This window comes from Antechinus flavipes, chromosome 4 (assembly GCF_016432865.1).
Source record: "Antechinus flavipes isolate AdamAnt ecotype Samford, QLD, Australia chromosome 4, AdamAnt_v2, whole genome shotgun sequence".
NCBI classification, from domain to species: Eukaryota; Metazoa; Chordata; class Mammalia; order Dasyuromorphia; family Dasyuridae; genus Antechinus; species Antechinus flavipes.
In genome coordinates this window covers 425,609,581-425,628,540 of record NC_067401.1, presented here as the reverse complement: position 1 = coordinate 425,628,540, position 18,960 = coordinate 425,609,581, and the positions used below count along the sequence as shown (strand labels likewise).

Here is an 18,960-nt window from a genome sequence, read left to right as displayed (position 1 = left end):
CTAAATGAGCAGGATGAAACCTTTAGCCAAGCTGTTATGTATGTGGAAGCCAGAACATCTTTGCTTGTAAAGAAGCTCAGTACTTAGCCCTAAAATACACATCAAGACATGAAAGGAGGAAAAACTGTTTAGTTTGGATTCACCTTCAATAATTTAGAGATGTTTCTTTAATCACTTAGAGGGGCATTCAGGAAGTATTATGAAATGAATATTGTATTTCAGAGACACAGAGTGGTTATGAGGAAGAAAAATAAGAGCTCTGTGTATGTAAAAATTCCTGAGATAACTCTGATCAAGATTCTACCATTGGTTGGCATTCAACAGGAGAGAGATGTATGCTGGCTATTTGCAGGAAGGAAAGACAGACAGTACGGATAATTCTATGGTTCAAAAAGCAGCAGAACTGCCTCAAAGCCAATAAGTTGAGTGACAAGCATTTATTAATCCCCTAGGAAGTGCCAGGCACCATGCTAGGTGCTGGAAATAGAAAAACAAACATGAACCAGTGTCTACCCTCACAGAGGCCACATGCTACTGGGGGAGACAAAAAATACATGAATGAAGATGTACAGAATAAATAAATATAAAATAAATGAGTCAATTTGGGGAAGGCAGAATACCAGGAATTGGGGAGGGAGAGTAGCTTTAGGGGAGATTTCCTGTTGATATTTCTTGAGCTGAATTTTTAAGGAAACCAGGGATTCCTGGAGGTTAAGAGTTAGTGCGTTTCAAGAATGGGATAAGTTAGTGTGATGGCACAAATAGAATTAGAATATCCCATGTGAGGAAAGGAAAGCTAATCTGACTGGACAATAGACTGTGGGAAGAGGAGTAATGCCTAATGAAAATGGAAGGGTAGTTTGGGACCATGTTGTGAAGAGCTTTAAATGCCAAACAGAAGAATTCATATTTGATCCTAGACAATATTTTTTCTAAGAAAATATTGGAGTTTATTGAGTAGGCAAGTGATATGGTTGGACCTATACTTTAGGAAAATCATTTTGGTAGTTTTGTGAGAGCCTTGAGCTTGGGAGAAAATTAGGAGGTTGTTTTAATAATCTGAGCAGGAAGTGATGAGAATCCAAACTGGAGTCATAGTCATAAGGATGTGTAAGGGTAGGGTTCGAATCAAGAGATATCAGAGATAGCAAGATTTGGTAGCTGAATGTGTCTATATGTGAATGTGGGAAGAGTGACAGTGAGGAATTAAGAATACTGAGAGGTTAGGGATTAGCTGATACACTTTAAAGACTGAGCGAAGTTTAGAGGAGGGATGAGTTTGGGAAGAAACATGGGCTCTGTTCTGGACATGTTGATTTTGAGATTTCTATAAGAAATTGCAAATTGAACATCAGGAAAGTTGTGGAATGGGAATGTATGAGAGAGATTGAGGTTGGAGATGTAGATCTAAGATTTTCTGCATAGAACTGATTACTCACTTAGTGGGAGCTAAAGGACATTGGGTGAGAAAGTGTGTGGAGAGATGAGAAAGTCCAGGGAGTTGTATAAGAGAAGATGAAAGTGAGAAGTAAAATCAGAAAGCTACCCTTAGAGTCAAGAAGACTCTATTTAAATTCTATCTCTGACACTTCCTGGCTTTGTGACCCTGAGCCAGTGAGCTTCTCAGGGTAACTCTCTTAAGACTCTTAAGTTGTAGAAAAGGTACCTATTTGGCTCCCTATACTAATAATGCCACAGGTCCAGTCCTTGTTCCTGACCCTAAAGAGCCTATATTCTATTGGTGAAAGAAGTGGATTGTATGAGCACACATAAAAGCATATACAAGTGAGGTAAATACAAGGTAGTTGTAATAGGGGAACTAAATGTTTGAGAACAACAATGCAGAAGGAAATATGGAGAAGGAAATAAGGGAAAATTGAAGGAAGTAAAAATGAAAATAATTAAATTCTTAGTATCACATCCCATTGACCACACAATCAGCTTTTCATCATGGCTCACTGGGGATCCACAATCAGAGCATGATAGGAAATGATAGGAAAAAAAATTGCAAGCTCTCAGTGTTTAGAGAAAAACAGCAAAGAATAAGTCAGAGAGCATTTCATTTGTGTAACTTTTTTTGTTGTTGTTGTTTTCTTTTTCTCTCTGTCTTCCTCTCTCTGTCACCTTCCTTCCAGGTGTGGTTTCAAAACCGAAGAGCCAAGTTTCGCAGGAATGAGAGAGCCATGCTGGCCAATAAAAATGCTTCCCTCCTTAAATCCTACTCAGGGGATGTGACTGCAGTGGAACAGCCTATTGTACCTCGTCCTGCTCCAAGACCCACCGACTATCTTTCCTGGGGGACAGCCTCTCCGTACAGGTGAATGAATGAATGAATGAATGGCACACTCTCCCTTGCTCCACTTCCACACGCTTTACTGCAGTTGTATCCATGCTGCCTGTGTGGCTGACCGAAATTTCTTTCTGGGTTAGCCTCTCCAGAGACACTCATCTTGTTGGCACCCCCAGCTTTCTGCGGGAGAATACTAGTTGCCCCAGGAGCAGGGTTTGGGGCAGAAGAGAGAGGGTCAGGCCATCAGCAGTCTCTTCTGGACTCATGAACACTGAAAAGGGAGAGGATGGGGGAAAGGATTCCACAGAAAAGATGATTAAGACTTACCCAGTTTCCCTCCTGCAACCATCCTGGAACAAACCTCTCCCTTCTCCCCCATTATCCATTATAAATCCAAGGATTCTTGTATTATCATGGTCAAATAGGAACTTGCATAATGTCAAGGTAGTTGAGGCTCTGAGTGTTGTATGGAAGGCAACTGTCATGTTAAAAACAAATGTTTTAGAATAAAAAGCAAAAAAAAGAAAAAACCAAGCTAATTCTGACTTGTTTCATGACCATAGTTCCTTTCATAGTAGATGGGGATGGCTATGTATCTAAAGTTATTTTCCTTTCCTATTCTTAGCTCTCATTTAGTTCCCATGGGGCTCTTATGATGGGACACAATTATTATGTGGGGTGTTTTGTATGTAAAAATGAGGGGAGTTCCTCTCCAAATTTTCATCATACAGCTCTAATATTCAGAAGTGCAATTTCTAAACACATATTCACATACATATACACCCCCCCCCACACACACACACAGTTTCCTTTCTTGTGGAGGCAATATCTGCTTTTACACATTTTGCTTGGCAGCCAATGTTAATTAATGCTGGGAGGAAGGGATGGATAGGGCTGCAGACAAACATCACTCTTATTATGAGCTAAAACTATTCCATATGGGATCATGCTGATGTGTCACTCATAGCCAAAAGTACCTAATTAGGGCAAAGTAGAGATCAGAGAACAGTGGGCCTATATTCTTGTAGATAACCTCTCAAATTACTTGGTCCTGTACCTAGGCTTTCAATGTCAATATGCAGTGTCTAATGACTAAAACAAGTCTGTTTTCAATAAAGGAAGACCAATTAGCACATTAATCTGTTATGTTTCTATTCATCCTATTTCTAAAACTAATGATTGATTCAAATAATGACGTCTGCTTGATATACAATTCTAAAGAGCCTTCCTGTTAGAACATGATCCTATGTTTCTCTTTTTGCAAATGAGGAAACTCAAGGATCAGAGGGGTTAATTGACTTGGCCAAAATCACACAGTTGTAAAAAGGCAGAACCAGGACTCAAATACAATATTTGACTATAGATAATTATTTATAATCAAGGCCTTTTCCTAAATTTAGAGAAGGAAAGTGTTCTTGCTGAACTTAACTCCCTGATGTAAAATATCAGAATTGATATAATACGTTTTCATGTTCTAACTGTACTAATCAGAGGATAAATCAATAAGCAATAATCCCCAGAAAGCTAAATAGATACATGTATTAAATGATTTGTGATTTTTCTTTTTTTTATTGTTGTTCTGGACATTAGCTAGAGTTTTGACCATAAGTCTTCCATGTACAAAAATGTTCATATGGAGAAGATCCTATTTTTTTTATCACCTCTGCTCCCAGAGGTGCTCTCCAAAGGTATACTCTCTGGAATAAGTGAGGAAAATCATGCCCAGTAATTAAGAAAAGAATCGGTATTTAGAGCACAAATTTTCCATTGGCTTGACCATAAAAGTCTTTCAGATATTTTTTGGAAATCACATCTCTGCTTAATATTTGCAAACCATATTTTGCTTCTTTGTTTCTTAAAAAGAATAAGTACATTTTAGAATCACTCAATAAATGGGGGACTTAAGACCTTATTCATTGATAAGATGCTTTGAAATTGGCCCAAATAATAAGAGTATTTATATAATATGCTAAAAAGCCTTTGACACAGATTATATCACCAGATCCTTACAATTATCCTTTGATATACAGGTAGGATAGGTGTAACAACTTCATCTAGAAAAGGAGGAGGTTAGATCAGATTAAATCCTATAATCCTCATTTTATGAATAAGGAAAAGAGGTCACACAACTTGTAGGAGACAGAACTGGGACTCAAAGGCAAGTCTAACTATAAGCCCTATGCTCTTTCCATTACATCATATTAGCTAGCTCTCTAGAGTCATGGACTTACTGAGGTCTTACATGTTTTATGATGTGTGCAAAAGTATACTTTTCTGTGTGTGTGTATATCTAAATGCATGCCTAAATGTTTCCATGTATGCATTTTTATATGTATATCTCATCTAAAGCAATCACAAATGACATGAATTCAAGACCAGGTAAAAAGATGAGGACAGGAGAATGGGTCCATAGCAGGAGCTGAAGTCCCTCTAAGTGTGAAGTTCAACTAGCTGATCAAGGCATTATAACAGAAATTCACATCCCTAGTGCTTGCATCTTTCTTTTTTTTTCTGAGCATGTTCTGAGCATGAATATTAAGATTCAAATCGGTAATAGTACAGGCAGGATGACCCAAAAGTCTCAATGTTCTTTTAAGCTATTATTCTAAGTTAACAAATATTTTAGCCTCATTAAGACTTTTGGTACAGCCTTATAAATGTAAAGGAAGGACATTTTAAGATCTCTTGCAAGTCATTGACTAACATCTTTCACTGGCTGGCTTGCCTCCTCAAAAGCTTAGTAATTGAAAGGAGGACACATGAAGGTTAGTGACATCAGATGCAGGGCTGACTTGAATTTTTCAAAGTGCAAAGAAGAGAGGAAGAAATATTGTGAGGACATCATCATAGTGCCAAAGAAGCTACAGTGTTACTCTCAACTCTATTACATTAACAATACTATTTTTCACTAATAATCCCATAACATCTTCTTGGATAGTTCCTCTCTTATATACATAACAAGTGACAGTAATAGACTATGTCAGATCTTGCACAGAAGGATGCAGTAAAATTTTCAAGCAATCATTTCATCAATAATATTCCAGCAGAATAAAGCATCAATGTATTTTCCTAATTCATTGATTTATACCTCGCATATTGTTACCCAATTTTATATATAGTGTTTCCATGACTATTTGTCTATTTTTTAAAAAAAGGGACATTAAATGTCCTCTTAATATTTTAGCACTATTTTTTTTTAATTTTACCAATGCATTGATATAATGAAGACAAGTAGGGCATATAATCCCCATTTTAGCTCCCAAGTCAGATCTAAAGGAAGTGCAAAGGAAGAAGACCGGTGGAAAGCATCTTTGTGTACTATGGGGACTGGAGACATTCTTACTACTGGCACTACAATGTTTGGTTACTTATCTGACACTTTACAATAATGACCCTTCTATGGGTAGTAGCTCATTATAATTTCTCCCATTTTCTAGCTGAAGATTTAACCAAAGTTAGATGGCAAAACTCAGCAGTATCAAAATTACAACTCATTATCCTTAATTTCTGTCCCCTCTACTTAACCTCCTGGGTCACAGTGCTGTATTTGTAGTTAAGATACAATCCCACCATTTTCACCCAAAAATAAGAGGAGTGGAGTTTATAGATGGGGGGAGGGAACCTCTGAAGTTTTTTTGTTTCCTTATTTTTAAAAAATATTAAACAGCCCATTTTTCTGACCAGTTCTGCTAACTGGTGCACAATAGGGTCACAACCCAGGGTATATTAGCAAAGAAATAGAGACACTGAGATAGCTCATGATGTATTTAGTTATCCAGTCAAAGGGTAGCAAGCCTTATAGAGACCTTCAGAACCTTTCTAAATCCCCCAGAGGTTCCTTAGGAAAAAAAGTAGGATAAAGTCTGAACTGTAAAGTCTAGCTTTTGGACAGCACAGAGCTGGAAGTATATGTAATGAGGAAATAATCAATATACCATGTTGCTACTTAACCTTTTCAGTTCTCTGGATTTCATCTCAATCTGATTCACTACCTGAAGCATCTTATAGTCACAAAGGGAGAAAAAAATCTTGTTATCAATCACTAAATGAAGAATCATTTGATTTGCTACGTGCTAGGCCCTCAAGTAGGCAATAGGAATACAAAGACAAATATGGAACAATGCTTGCCCTTCAAAACTTACATTCTCATGGTCTTCATAAGATTTTTTTCTTTAGCTTTAACAAGATTCTGGAGGTGTCTGTGTTAAAATAGAAGAACTTAAGGATCATGGAAATGTTTTTTAGATTTGGAAGGAACCTTAGAGATCAGCTAGTCCAATACTCTTATCTTAAGACCTAGTTTTGAATTATTTGTAAATTATGGACTTGGTAAAAGGGAGATTTACTGCTATGGAAATCATTTTCTAAACTTCCTAATAGTTTGTCCCCTAGGGAGGTAGATATTAGTAGTCCCTGGGCTCCTGGCTTTCACTTAAGGAGGAATAAATGACAGATGCCTGTTTTCAGTCAGTCTCTCCTGTGGGTGAATTCTTGTCTTCCATATAGCTGGCTCTGGCAGTCGTTCACAGGCTTGGTTTCCCAAAACTTCCCAGAAAAACAAGTAAAGGAGAGGGGTGACACCTTTAATTATCTACCTCATCCCTCCTCAGTTTTTCTCATCTTGGTCCCCGTCCCCTCATTTGAACGTGGTCACAGTGCTGCCTGACATCTGCTGAACTCGTTTGGCTCATTTCTCCCTTTCACACTTTCAAAAATAGATCTTCGTCCCTCCCAAGATGTTGTTTACACGAGGGGCTTCATAACGGATTCTAACGGAAGACACTGAAAAGGTAACTTGTCAGTGGGGGAAGGGGGTGGTATCTTGGGCAGGGTTTGAATGGGGAGTAGTATGCTCAGGAAGAGGCACATATACATACATACATACATACATACATATATTCCCAGAAGCTTAAGCAGGATGGTGCTTGGGTGGGGAATACCATAAATAAACAGAATAGACTATGTCCTTTCCTTGGATGTTAGAATAAGCAAATCAGGCACAGTTCTTAGAGAGGGAATCTAGGGAAGATGCTGCCATAACATATGGAACTTGAAATCCTTTCTCCTTCCTTGACCTTAGCCAAGTCAAATCAACAATCTATTCTTTGGACATAGAATCATAGATTCAGAGCTGGAAGGAATGTTAGAAGTTAATTGAGTCCTCCCTCCCCATCAATTTTAAGACAATTATCTGAGATGTTAAATGATTTGCTCAAGATCACATTTTATTAGGAAATGATAGAGCTAGAATTTGAATTTAAGTCCTTCAAGTACAAATCCAGCAGCATTTCCATGATATGATGTTTTTTCACAATTTCCATGACCTATTTTATAGGAGTGTTTCAAGGATTAGAAAGATAACGTTCTAAACACCTTGATAAAGGAAGATTCTAGGCAACTGTAAGTTATTTTTTTCTAGATCAAGTATCTAGATGAGTCAAATTATGAAAGTTTTCAGATATTACCTCTAAGTGGTAAAATTAAACAAAGAAATATCACCATTTAACAAAGCATGGTACACCTATAACCTGTTTTGGGAAACCAGATTGTCATATTCATTCAATTCCACATGTACTTGTTGAACCCTTCAATATTTACCAAGTTGTGTTATGTGTTAGGTAAATAGAAAACAAAGAGAACTTTTCCTCCTCTCTAAGAGCTTCCATTCAAATTTTAAAATTTTAAAAACAAACAAAATTAGAAGGTGATTTTTGTTATAAAAGATTTAGTAGAAATTACATTTGAAAGATAAGATTGCCTGGTTTATTTAATGGACTTGACTGAGCAAAATTTAATTTACACAACTTTTCAAGAAGCATGACTTACATAAAGTAAGGAGTACATGCATAATCTTTGCTACTATTATTCAAGCAATATGATCACTCTATGAGTAAAGTATCCTCTCTTACAGAGAACATGTTAGAACAATATTCTATAAGTGAGTTTTCTATCTGGAGAATCATTTGGGGAGAAAAGACAAAGGCCTGGCTATTATTCTTTATCAAAGAATTAAGAGACAGAAATTTTTGAATCTTAGCAAAACCCCTGAAAGCTTCTTCAAACTCCTTGTCTGGAAAACTGGAGCAGGGCATGGACGGTAGAATGATTTTATTATTTTTATGCAAGTTTTTATTTTGGGAAACCAACATGTGAGAGTAGATCCCAGTAGCCATATTGTGTTTTCCAGTTCTAATTCCAATGAAGTCCAAAAGAACAAGAGGATCACTTAAATTGAACTTGAAGTTAGACTAAAGTCAATCAGAATGAGGTAAAATTGTAAAGATGAATATGACCCATCTCAACTTTTGTAATGCTATATTATTTTTATTACTCCATAGACTAGAATCAGAAAAACTAGGTTCAATTTCTTTTTTTTCCCTTTCATTTCACACAAATCAACTCATTACTCCAGTCTTTTTAACTTAAAATAGAGTTGAGACTAAGAAATAAAGACTCATTTCCATAAGTTACATATGCAAACAAATTTAAAGACTCAATAGCTGTGCTAGGTTATCTCTTTCTCCCCACATATATTGATGATAATTTATACTAGTTTCTTCTCACAGCAACCTGAAAAGTTAATTTGATTCCACTGAACCAAGACCCAGACATGATAAATGTTCTTTAACTCTTGCATATGTTGAATATGGAGGAGATGTGACTTGCCAGTGTAGACAACTCCTTATGAGGAAATTCTTTCAACCAACAGAATTGGCAAGCCTATCCATGCTTTAGTAGCTGACTTAGCGAGGTCCTGGAGACATATGAAGGTTGCCCAAGTCACACAGTAAAGGTCAGATGTAGTATTTATAAACCCTCTTCTTCCAAATTCCAAGTTATTCACAAGACTATATTTCAAATAAGTGACAAAAATATCAAGACCCTAAAAAGGCAGCCGGCTGTCTAATCTGCTCAGCTGAATCATTTCTGCCATTAGCTTCCACTTAAGAATTTCAAGCTTGCTGAACTTTAGTCTAACTAACCTTCAGCCTTCCTTTTTCCAATGCAAAATTGTTAACTCAGTTGATGCAACCTACGTAATTATTTTTCATCCCTCATTTCCCTAATGTACTCTTCAAGGTTAAAAAAAGAAATTTCTGGGGATAGTTCAAAAGAAATTATAATCTCAGAACAAAATTCAATTGATGCTGTGGCCAAGACTCTATAAATGCAGTTTTCCCACAGAATCCAGTCATATGTTAATTCTTCAGTTCATAAGAAAATGGAAATGCACTAATGGCTGAAATCAACAAAAATGCATGGTTCTTATTAATAAGGCATGACTAATAAAAACTCAGCTCCACAGTTAATACTAACCAAGAATTCAGTTGTTGGAGGTCTTAAAGTGTGTATTAAAACAAAAAACAAAAACAAAATAGCTTTCCAGTATATTCTTGCATTATCTCAGGGACTTTATATGTAGAAAATGGTAGTGTTTGGCTGGGTTTGAATAGTTCTGTAGGGTAGGAAGAGAAGATTAAATATAAATAGTCATATCTGTAAATTTTCTGCCTTAGAAAAAAGTAAAACGAAGTTAATCTCTGATATACTTTTTTTTTCTTTCTTGAGAAAAGGCCATAGAGCAGGGGATGACTTGGAAATCCAAATCCTTCATAGAATTTCTTGTATTAGGGATCATTCTGTGCCTTCTCACCCCCAGCATTTAAAGAAGCAAGTTGTTTTCTATCTACACTTTGCCCCTTTGTTGAAATTTCATTCAATCTGAAGTCATCAAGCAATCTGTAAACACAACCCACAAACTCTTCTGTGTTGTGGCTGATGAGTTTTTATGAGCGAGTCAAGAGTCTAAAGGAGTTATTGCTATTCACTAAAAGGGAGATGCAAAATCCTGTGGATAAGACACACTCTTGTAAAGTGTACACAAAATGCCACTGCAGTTCATAGGCATAAAGTTATAATTGCTCTAGTGGCTTGAGCAGAAACTTCTATTTCTGACTCGTTGCTGTTGATTGGACTGATGTCATGAAATATCCAGAGAACTAGGTTACTTCTTTTAGCTCTAGCTATTTTGGTTGGTATCTGTGATTTCAATCATTTGGGGAATTTCCAACATAGAAATTTCCCCCATGGAGATAGAACAGCAAGCATCTTACTTTAGAGTCTTATAGAGTTGCCTGGGGACACTGTGAGGTTAAACAAGCCACCCATGGTCAAATAATTTGTGTCAGAGGTAGGAATTGAACCCAGACATTATTTACTATGTCATATTTGACTTTCTAGACAATAGGAACAGAATGGGATTATACCATCTATTAACGTAGTATAGAATTGTAAAATTCAGTTCACTAATAATTTTAAAAATTGCTTTGTGAACACTAACTACTATAATCATACAATATCCTAGAATATCAGTCTTTGTTAAGTCACTTACGGTTATTATTACAGGAGCAGTGACTGTTATCAGCCAACATTTCACTGTTTTGAAATATTATTACAAATAGTAATTGAAATATTATTACAAGAAACTTTTGGTGAAAGTGTGTTTTAGTATTATTTAGTTGAAAGTGAACTTCTAAGGCCACATATTTTTGTGCTCCAAAGATACATTTCATTTCTACAATTTGCCTCTAAGATAAAGAAGTAGTTGGTCAGCTTTCATGTTGAAGCAAATTTTAGTGTGGTAACTTAGTTAGAAAGAACCTAAATCACATGAGAAAATTTACTATGGTGGTGTCTGGATACATAGGCAAAAATATCCCATGATAAACCTAGTCAGTAAAACAACTTTGCTGGTTAGTTTTCCAACTGGAAATGAAAATCTTCAACAAAATTTTAAAACTATCATCACTTTTAAACAAAACTGTTTCTCTGCTGTTATCAATAGACTCTTCTTTCCTCCTCTTGAGAGATAAAAGGGTCATACTTTCCTTCTGTCTTTGAAAATTTCTCTCCTGACCTATCTCCCCTGCCAAGTCACCCCATAAAAATAAAGTTTAAATGAGCAGAAATGAAGAATGAAGGCAAAAACAGAAACCAACCAACCAAAGTAGACAAAACAAACAAAAACAACAAAAAAAGAACTTTAAGCTGTTTAGTTTCTTCCTAACTTTCAGAAAAATGGACTGGTATTCATCAATGCCACATAATATGAAAGTTCAAAAGTCTACATAGAAAGTCCTTTTTGTCTGATTTATATGATGTTTCAGATCTGTTTTCAAACTTTTTTTTAACTTTACTGTGAGTAGAATAAAAAGAGGCTAAACAATTAAAATTTTAAACCAGTATTAAGCTGATCACACCATCTATGATGAGTGTAGATATTAAATCCTGTTGCTCTTTTGTTTTAGTCCCTTAGAAAGAACATGGTTACTTAAATGTATGCTTGATAAGAATGCTAATAATTCCAATAGCATCTGCTACTGAGATGTATTGGTTCACAGGGGAATTCCATATGTTTATGGAATTTGAAACTGGATAGGATTTCTTGTCATGCTTGGAAAGGCATAGCTTGAATAGTAGGATGAGATTTACAATCGTCTTTTAATAATCAATTCTTTCTGAATAGTAAAACTATCTTTGTAATTATGATGATACTTCTGAATGATGGGTAAGAGGGAGGGAAGAAACTTCATTTCCCCCCACATATCGCACTAACACCTACTACTTGAAAAATAATTGTCTTTCAGTCTCTACTTATACATATATATATACACACACATACACTATATATAAATACTCATATATGTACGTAAGTATATATATATACATATATCTTCAAAATGTGTGTATACATGCACACATGAAATGATTTGAGAGCTTTTCATCCTAAAGACTGTCAATCAGTCAATCAACTAGAATTTTTTTTTTTTTTTTTTTTTTTTTTTTGCTGAGGGCAATTGGAGTTAAATGACTTGCCCAGGGTCATACATCTGGAATGCATTAAGTGTCTGAGACCAGAATTGAACTCAGGTCATTTTGACTTCAGGACTGGCGCTCTATCCACTGCCCCACCTGGCTGCCCCTTAATTTGCAATGTTTAAGCTCTTACAGGGCATTGTGTTAAATATTAATGATATTAAAAAGGCAAGAATATTATTCTTACTTTTAAAGATTTCATATAAGAAAGACTATATGTAAATAAATAGGTATATATAAAATACATACAGAATAGAAAGGAAAGGGCTCCAGCAGTTGTCGGTGGGGAAAGGAATTAAGAAATGGCTTATAGAAAATAAGATTTGAGTTGAGTTTTGAAGGAAGCCAAGGATTCTAAGAAGCAGCAAAGGAGAGGAAGAGCATTTCAGATATGGACAATCCATACAAAAAGCTTGGAAATTTAGATATAAGGAACTGTAGTAGGCCTCTGTGACTGGATAGTAGAGTTCATAGAAGGAAATGATATGTAAGAAAAGGTAAGAGGAAGGGACTAGTTTGTGAAGAGCTTGACATGCCACATAAAGGATATTATATTTGATTCTGGATGCAATAGGGAGCGTCACTGTATGAGCCTTAAAGATATATTCTATCTGTCTTGGGGTAGAAGCTCTTTTTCTCTCTTTTTTGGTCTTGCCACTTGAGTCTTGGAACAATAAACTCCCTGGTGGTCGATAGAATCCTATTGGAATGTAAGGGACAGAAAAGCACATGTCATTCCATCTATGAACATCCTTTCCAGTTGAAAAGGACTTTGTTGGATTAAAAAAAATAGGAGCATTTTCAATGAATCTAAATGCCTCTTTTTAAAGAGGTTCAAAGTGATGAATATTCTATAGCAAACCATAGAGTCATTTATGTGGTATGTTTGTATATGTGTTTTCTTCTTAAGGACATGTAAGTGTGTACATGTGCATTCGCTAAAGCTAACCAAAAACCGCTAATTACAAATTTCAGTACAAAAGCTTTGAGGTCTTGAGGTCTTAATTACAAGTTTTGACAATGAAATGCAACTTTATATACTTCTCAGTGATGGGAATAACTAGAAAAAAAAGAATAACTCTTGAGACATTGGTGCCTGAATTCAGAACTATTAGTGCTGAGGAGACCTCCAAAGGATCTGTTTTAAAGGGAAAAGGTTTGCTAGTTTCATTAGTAGCTAGGAAAGGTATTTTATACAGACCTAAAATCCCTGAAATGGGGATGATAGTCTCAGGTTCTGGTTCTGGCTCCATGAACTATGTGGACCTGTCTTCCAAGGCAATCCAGAACTACTGACAGGGGAGTTCTGGGCTGTTGGGTGACGTGGTTCATGTTCCTGGTCCACTCATTGTCTAGAGCTTATTTCTAAGTGCTTGATTTCCCCCAGTGATGTTTCTTAAGATCAGAAGTACAGGCAGGGAGATCGAGAAGTATTTTTCATGGTTAACTGACAAAACACATTTGCCATTCAACAGTAAGTTTTCCTTCTTGGAAATTAATCACTGCTCACTGGAGCCAACAGAGCAAATGCCTTTCCTTCTTCTCACCCCACCCCCACCCCATCTGTTCTCTCCACCATGGCCCGCCCCATCCCCAACCACTGAAATTGGTTTCCGAGCGTCTTTTGGCAAAGACTTTGAGCTTCCTGAGACTAACGCCTCTTCTTCTCCCTGTTCTCTCCTTTGTCCCTACAGTGCTATGGCTACCTATTCTGCTACATGTGCCAACACTAGCCCTGCGCAGGGCATGAACATGGCCAACAGCATTGCCAACCTGAGACTGAAGGCAAAGGAATATAGTTTACAGAGGAACCAGGTGCCAACAGTCAACTGAGAAAAACAAACAAAAACATTCAAAAACAAACCTAAGAAGAAACCAGAAACAAAGTCAAACAGAAAGCCACCATAAGATACCTATCTTGCTCTGTCCATTGCTTCATCTGCTGGGGAAAACAAACAAACACAGACAGACAAAGAATGCAGAACTAAATATTGGGACCATAACAGAGAAAAGCAGGAGAGGAGCAAACTGAAAAAAAAAAATTAGTTAACAAATGTTTCCCCTCCCATTGGGATATCACTACCATTTGTTCCTGTGTTTGATTATTTTTGTTTCCATTCACCTATGCTTTGCTCAGTATAATGCAAGCTTCTTCAGCTATGTCCACCCCATCCCTCATTATCCTGTTGGTTTTTTTAAAATTCATAACAGCAGAACTATATAGACATGCAGAAAAAGTTCCTATACCCTTGACCCTTCTTGAGTCTTAGTGCCTTCCCTGTCCTTCTGCCCAACTCAGTGTTTAAAAAGCTCAGAGGGTTCTCAAGATTGCCAAAGTCTTTCTAAAGTGCCTGTGTTCTTCCCTAGAAACCCGACTTAGTCCCTGATTCTCTCTTTGCAATGCATGAGCAGGTTTTGTGGGATAGCTTCTGGAAAACAGCAGCAAAGTCCAGAGTGGGTCATTAGCCTGTCCTGATCTCTTCCTGGCTGATTCAGAGCATTAAGCCTTATTTAAAAAAAACAAGAACAACAACATAAGACACAGCCCATCCACTCCCCAAAGTATCAGCCATTCTGGTTTTAAAATGATCCATAATTTGCCATTAGCCTTTTTTGAAAGGGGATGGGGAAAAGTCTCTCCATTCAAGAGAAATGGAAAACTAGCCCTATGCAGAATCAAAACCCCGAGATCTGTAACTGGTGTTGCCTACTGCTTCCTTGGTGCCACGGGTAAAAGGAGAGTCAGATGCACATTTAAATATATATATACTGTATATATTTATATATATTATATATACATATGTAATAATCTTACAAGCTCGGTTTTGTGGTTTCTCAAACATGATGCAGCGAAGATGAAAACATCAGGATTGTCAGTGGGGCTACCACTACTTTGTGTATCTCTGATGAAGGGAAAGTTATCAATCATTAATCTCCTGGGTTATTTTCTTTGCTGATACATAATTGCAGGTAAGACCATATAGGGCAACTCTTTCAAAATAGATTTCATTGATGTAGTGTAACTTTAAAGGGATCACAGTTTGACTGAGGGTTTGGGAATAACACTCAGTTATGAGGGAGTTGATTTCATATGGAATGATGAGAAGGCCTGCTCTACAGTGGAAATTATTTTAAAGAGAGGAAGAAAAGCCATTTTAATCATGTCTTTTCTACAACCAACAATAATCTGAAAAAGACTTTTTGAAAGTCAGTTTCTTAAAAACATTAGAATAAATCCCCATTTTAAAAGGCTATTTCTTTTAAAAAGTGATTTTGAATCAGTAGTACCTACAATTAGGAGCACAAGTACTTTTTTTTATGATTTTGTGAATTGATGCTGATTTTCCCAGTCGTGCTTTAAACTCATCAGGAAACCTCAACCGAGTTCTATCACCATTCTGTGCCTTGTTTACTTTTTGCAAAATGGGTTTCATAATACTAACCTACTTCCCAGGGGTGTGGTGAGGTTCTAATCCTTTGTTCAAATCATTCCTTCAATTTGTAGCATCTTGAAGGAAAGATGGTATCCTTATTTTTTAGCAGGGAAATGCTGCCTTGCTATGAACAATTGTAATTGTGTATTGGAAAATGGGGGGACTGATATAAACTTACAGATTTCTCAACCATCCTATCTTTGGGCCAAAAGGATAATCCACATTGACTACATGAGAATCAAGACGAGCACTTGCCTTCTTTTGGACAACCCTGTTTTTCATTCATACTTCTCCTGAGCAGCTTGGCTCTAGCATTATAAATTGCAAATCATTAAAACACTTGAGGTTGATCTGCAGAGTCCTAGGCGGAGGGCCAAGGTGGTGAAGACCATGAAGAGGATGCAACATTCTGAACATGCCCCATGCAGATCGGTCATGTCCTTCACACACCAGATTGAGTTTGTCATGACAATATTTCATTCCTTCACATGGACTGCCATCCGGCCAAATATGTATTCCCTCATGCTGTCACTAAATCTCTGTTGTGATTCTGTGTGTATTCTGGTGGATAGAAAGGAGGTTCATATTACATCATCTTGTTTACAACTGAGTACTTTCCCTCCTATCCCAACCCACTTAAGAGAATTCTCACTGGACCCCTGAACAATGCTGGAGGATGTCAACCTTAAGAATTTCCATACTCATTTCTTAATTGGTTCTTTAGCAGATTTTGTTCTTGTAGCTCATGAAAAAACACCAAGGTCATGATTTGTCTTTTGTAAAGAGTGTATATGATCTTGGGCATTTTGAAACCTCCAGGGAGGATGGATGACTAAAAGTATAACAGGGAAGGTGTTGGAAATACCATTATTTCTAAAGAGGTGTTTAGGTTTCTGAGATAGAGAGAGAGAAAAGGATCATTCCAAAATGAGATTTTTTTTTCCCTTAAAACAGCTTGATTTCCCTTGACAATCAAGAACTAGAGAGTCCTGAACATATAATCCGAGTGCTGGTTGGATAAATCTTAAAACTGGGCCTACAACTCCCAGACACCTCAAAATGCCACCAATGCCGATCAATCAAGAGGATTTTTCCTGCTGGAGAAACCAAAGCATTGACATCCATTTTCTTTACAATTCACCAAGAATTATCACACAGTACAAACACTATGGTCTTTTGCATTTATTTTCTTTTACTTTTTAAATGCAAGTATTATATGGAATTTATAGGAGTAGACCTCTGGCTCCTGGGTCAGGTGCCAAGTGGAAACTTGGGCACTATGAAGCTTGAGGCATCTCCCTGTTTCTCACTTTTACCATACCCAAATAATGATAATAATATATATAGACTATCTATCTGCCAGCCCCACCCCTCCACATAAAAAGATGCTGGTCCATAGAAGATTTAATAGGTGAAATGAAACCAGGAGAGGTGATGAAATGAAAAGGGAACAACACTGAGGGGTAGAAAGACCTCATAAGAAATGTATTATGTAAATTATATCTTGCTTTATGTTGTAAAATATACAGTGTTTGCGCTAGAATAGAAATGATTCCTTTTCAATAAAAAGAAAGAACACTCACATCTCTTGTTTTATGCTCTTGTGTCTCTTGCCTCTTTTATGTCTGGATGCCCTGTTCTACAAAGTCTGAGATGAAGATTGAGGGAAATGAGATGAAGATAAGAAGGAGCAGTGGATAAGAGAATTGCAGATATATACATTAGGATCTAGCATTTGGAATGCTCTTCTGAGGCCATTCTCATTTTACAGACCAAGAAACAGAAGTTTCCAATGGTTACTTGTCCAAGGTCACACAGGTAGTAGATGTCAGAGGCAGGGTTTGAATGCAGTTCCTCTGATTATTGAGAGCACCTAGGTAGTGCAGTGAATAGAGCACTGGCCTTGGAACTAAGATGACTCATCTTTCTGAGGTCAAATCTAGCTTCAGACACTTATTAACCATATGGACTTGGGTAAATCACTTAACCCTGTTTACCTCAGTTTCTTCATCTGTAAAATGAGCTGAAAAAGGAAATAATAAACCACTACTCTATCTTTACCGAGAAAACCCCAAATTTCATTGCCAAGAGTCAGATACAACTGAATTAAATAGCTCTGACTCTGGAACCAAGGCTTTTCCCACTGAACTAATATCAACTAAGACCTCAAAGAATTACTGATTTTCCTGTGATATGGGGAGAGAGTAGAAATACTACTTCTTAGAGGAATAAGGAATCATGAAAGGAAACTGTTTTCTTTATTGATCCCACCATTGTCACCAAGATTTCACTATACCAAATACCATATGGCAAAACAGAACCTAGCTTTCTGCCAAAATTTTTAGCTTACCTCACTGTTTTGATTTTCCTTAAAATAAATTTGATTATAAAGAGAAATAATGGAGAAAGCACTCCTTTAGAAATTACATGTTGAATACCTATTATGTATTATATTCATGATGCTGTGGGAATCACAATATTGATCAAGTAGCCTTGACTCCTTAGAACTTTTGCTAATCTTCAGTGTTGAATATCTATCATGTCATTCCTTCATTATTAAATCTGGGTTGTTGAATTAAATGGAGAAAGTCACAGTCTCTTGCCAATTCCATCTACTCTAAATTGATGATGTATATGTATGTGTATAAGCATGTACACACACACACACACACACACACACACACACACACACCACAGAACTGGATGTGTTGCTCACTTATCCTTCCATTCCACTTTTATGAACTTCTTTGATGCTACCTTCACACAGGCCCCCATCACCTCATGCTTGGATTATTTTAATAGCCTTTGGTTGGCTCTAATAACTCCATCCTATTCTCCATTCAGCTATTAAATTGATCTTCCTAAAGTACAGGTCTGATCATGTCATTTTCTATCCAATAAAATCCAGTTGCTACCCATGGCTTTCAGATTCAAATATAAATTCCTCTGTTTATATTCAAAATCCATACTCATTTCTATCTTTCCAATCTTCTTATACTTTACTCCCCTCCATATACTCTCAGATCCAATGATTCTAACCTCCTTGCTGTTCTTTACACAAGATATTCCATCTTCAGACTCCAGGAATTTTACTGGCTGTCCCCCACACCTGAACCATATTCTGTCTTTCTCCCTCCCTCCTAGTTTCTCCAAGTCTCAGCTAAAATTTCACCATGTTCAAGAAGCCTTTTCCAATTCTTTTGAATGCTCATCCCTTCCTTCTGTTCATTGTCTCCAATTTATTCTCTTCATGTCTTGTTTATACATATCTGTTTGCATGTTGCCTTTCCCAAAATGTGTCTGAAAATACTTTCTCTGGGGTCACCAATAACTTTTTAATTATCAAAAACAATGGGCTTC

General features: G+C 36.8%; 1 protein-coding gene across 2 annotated transcripts in view; it reads left to right on the top strand.

Annotated features, from left to right (window-relative positions):
- Positions 1–17,184, top strand: part of PRRX1 (paired related homeobox 1) — a 90,490-nt gene extending 73,306 nt beyond the window's left edge. Inside the window, exons 3-5 of one of the 2 annotated variants that reach the window (XM_051998964.1) lie at positions 2,136–2,317; positions 7,009–7,080; positions 13,861–13,951. In XM_051998964.1, the coding sequence (XP_051854924.1) occupies positions 2,136–2,317; positions 7,009–7,063 (237 nt within the window). In that variant the 3' untranslated portion in view covers positions 7,064–7,080; positions 13,861–13,951. Of the gene's footprint in view, positions 1–2,135; positions 2,318–7,008; positions 7,081–13,860 lie in introns of both variants that reach the window. The other variant, XM_051998963.1, reaches the window with a different exon arrangement.
- The last annotated feature ends 1,776 nt before the right edge of the window (positions 17,185–18,960 follow it).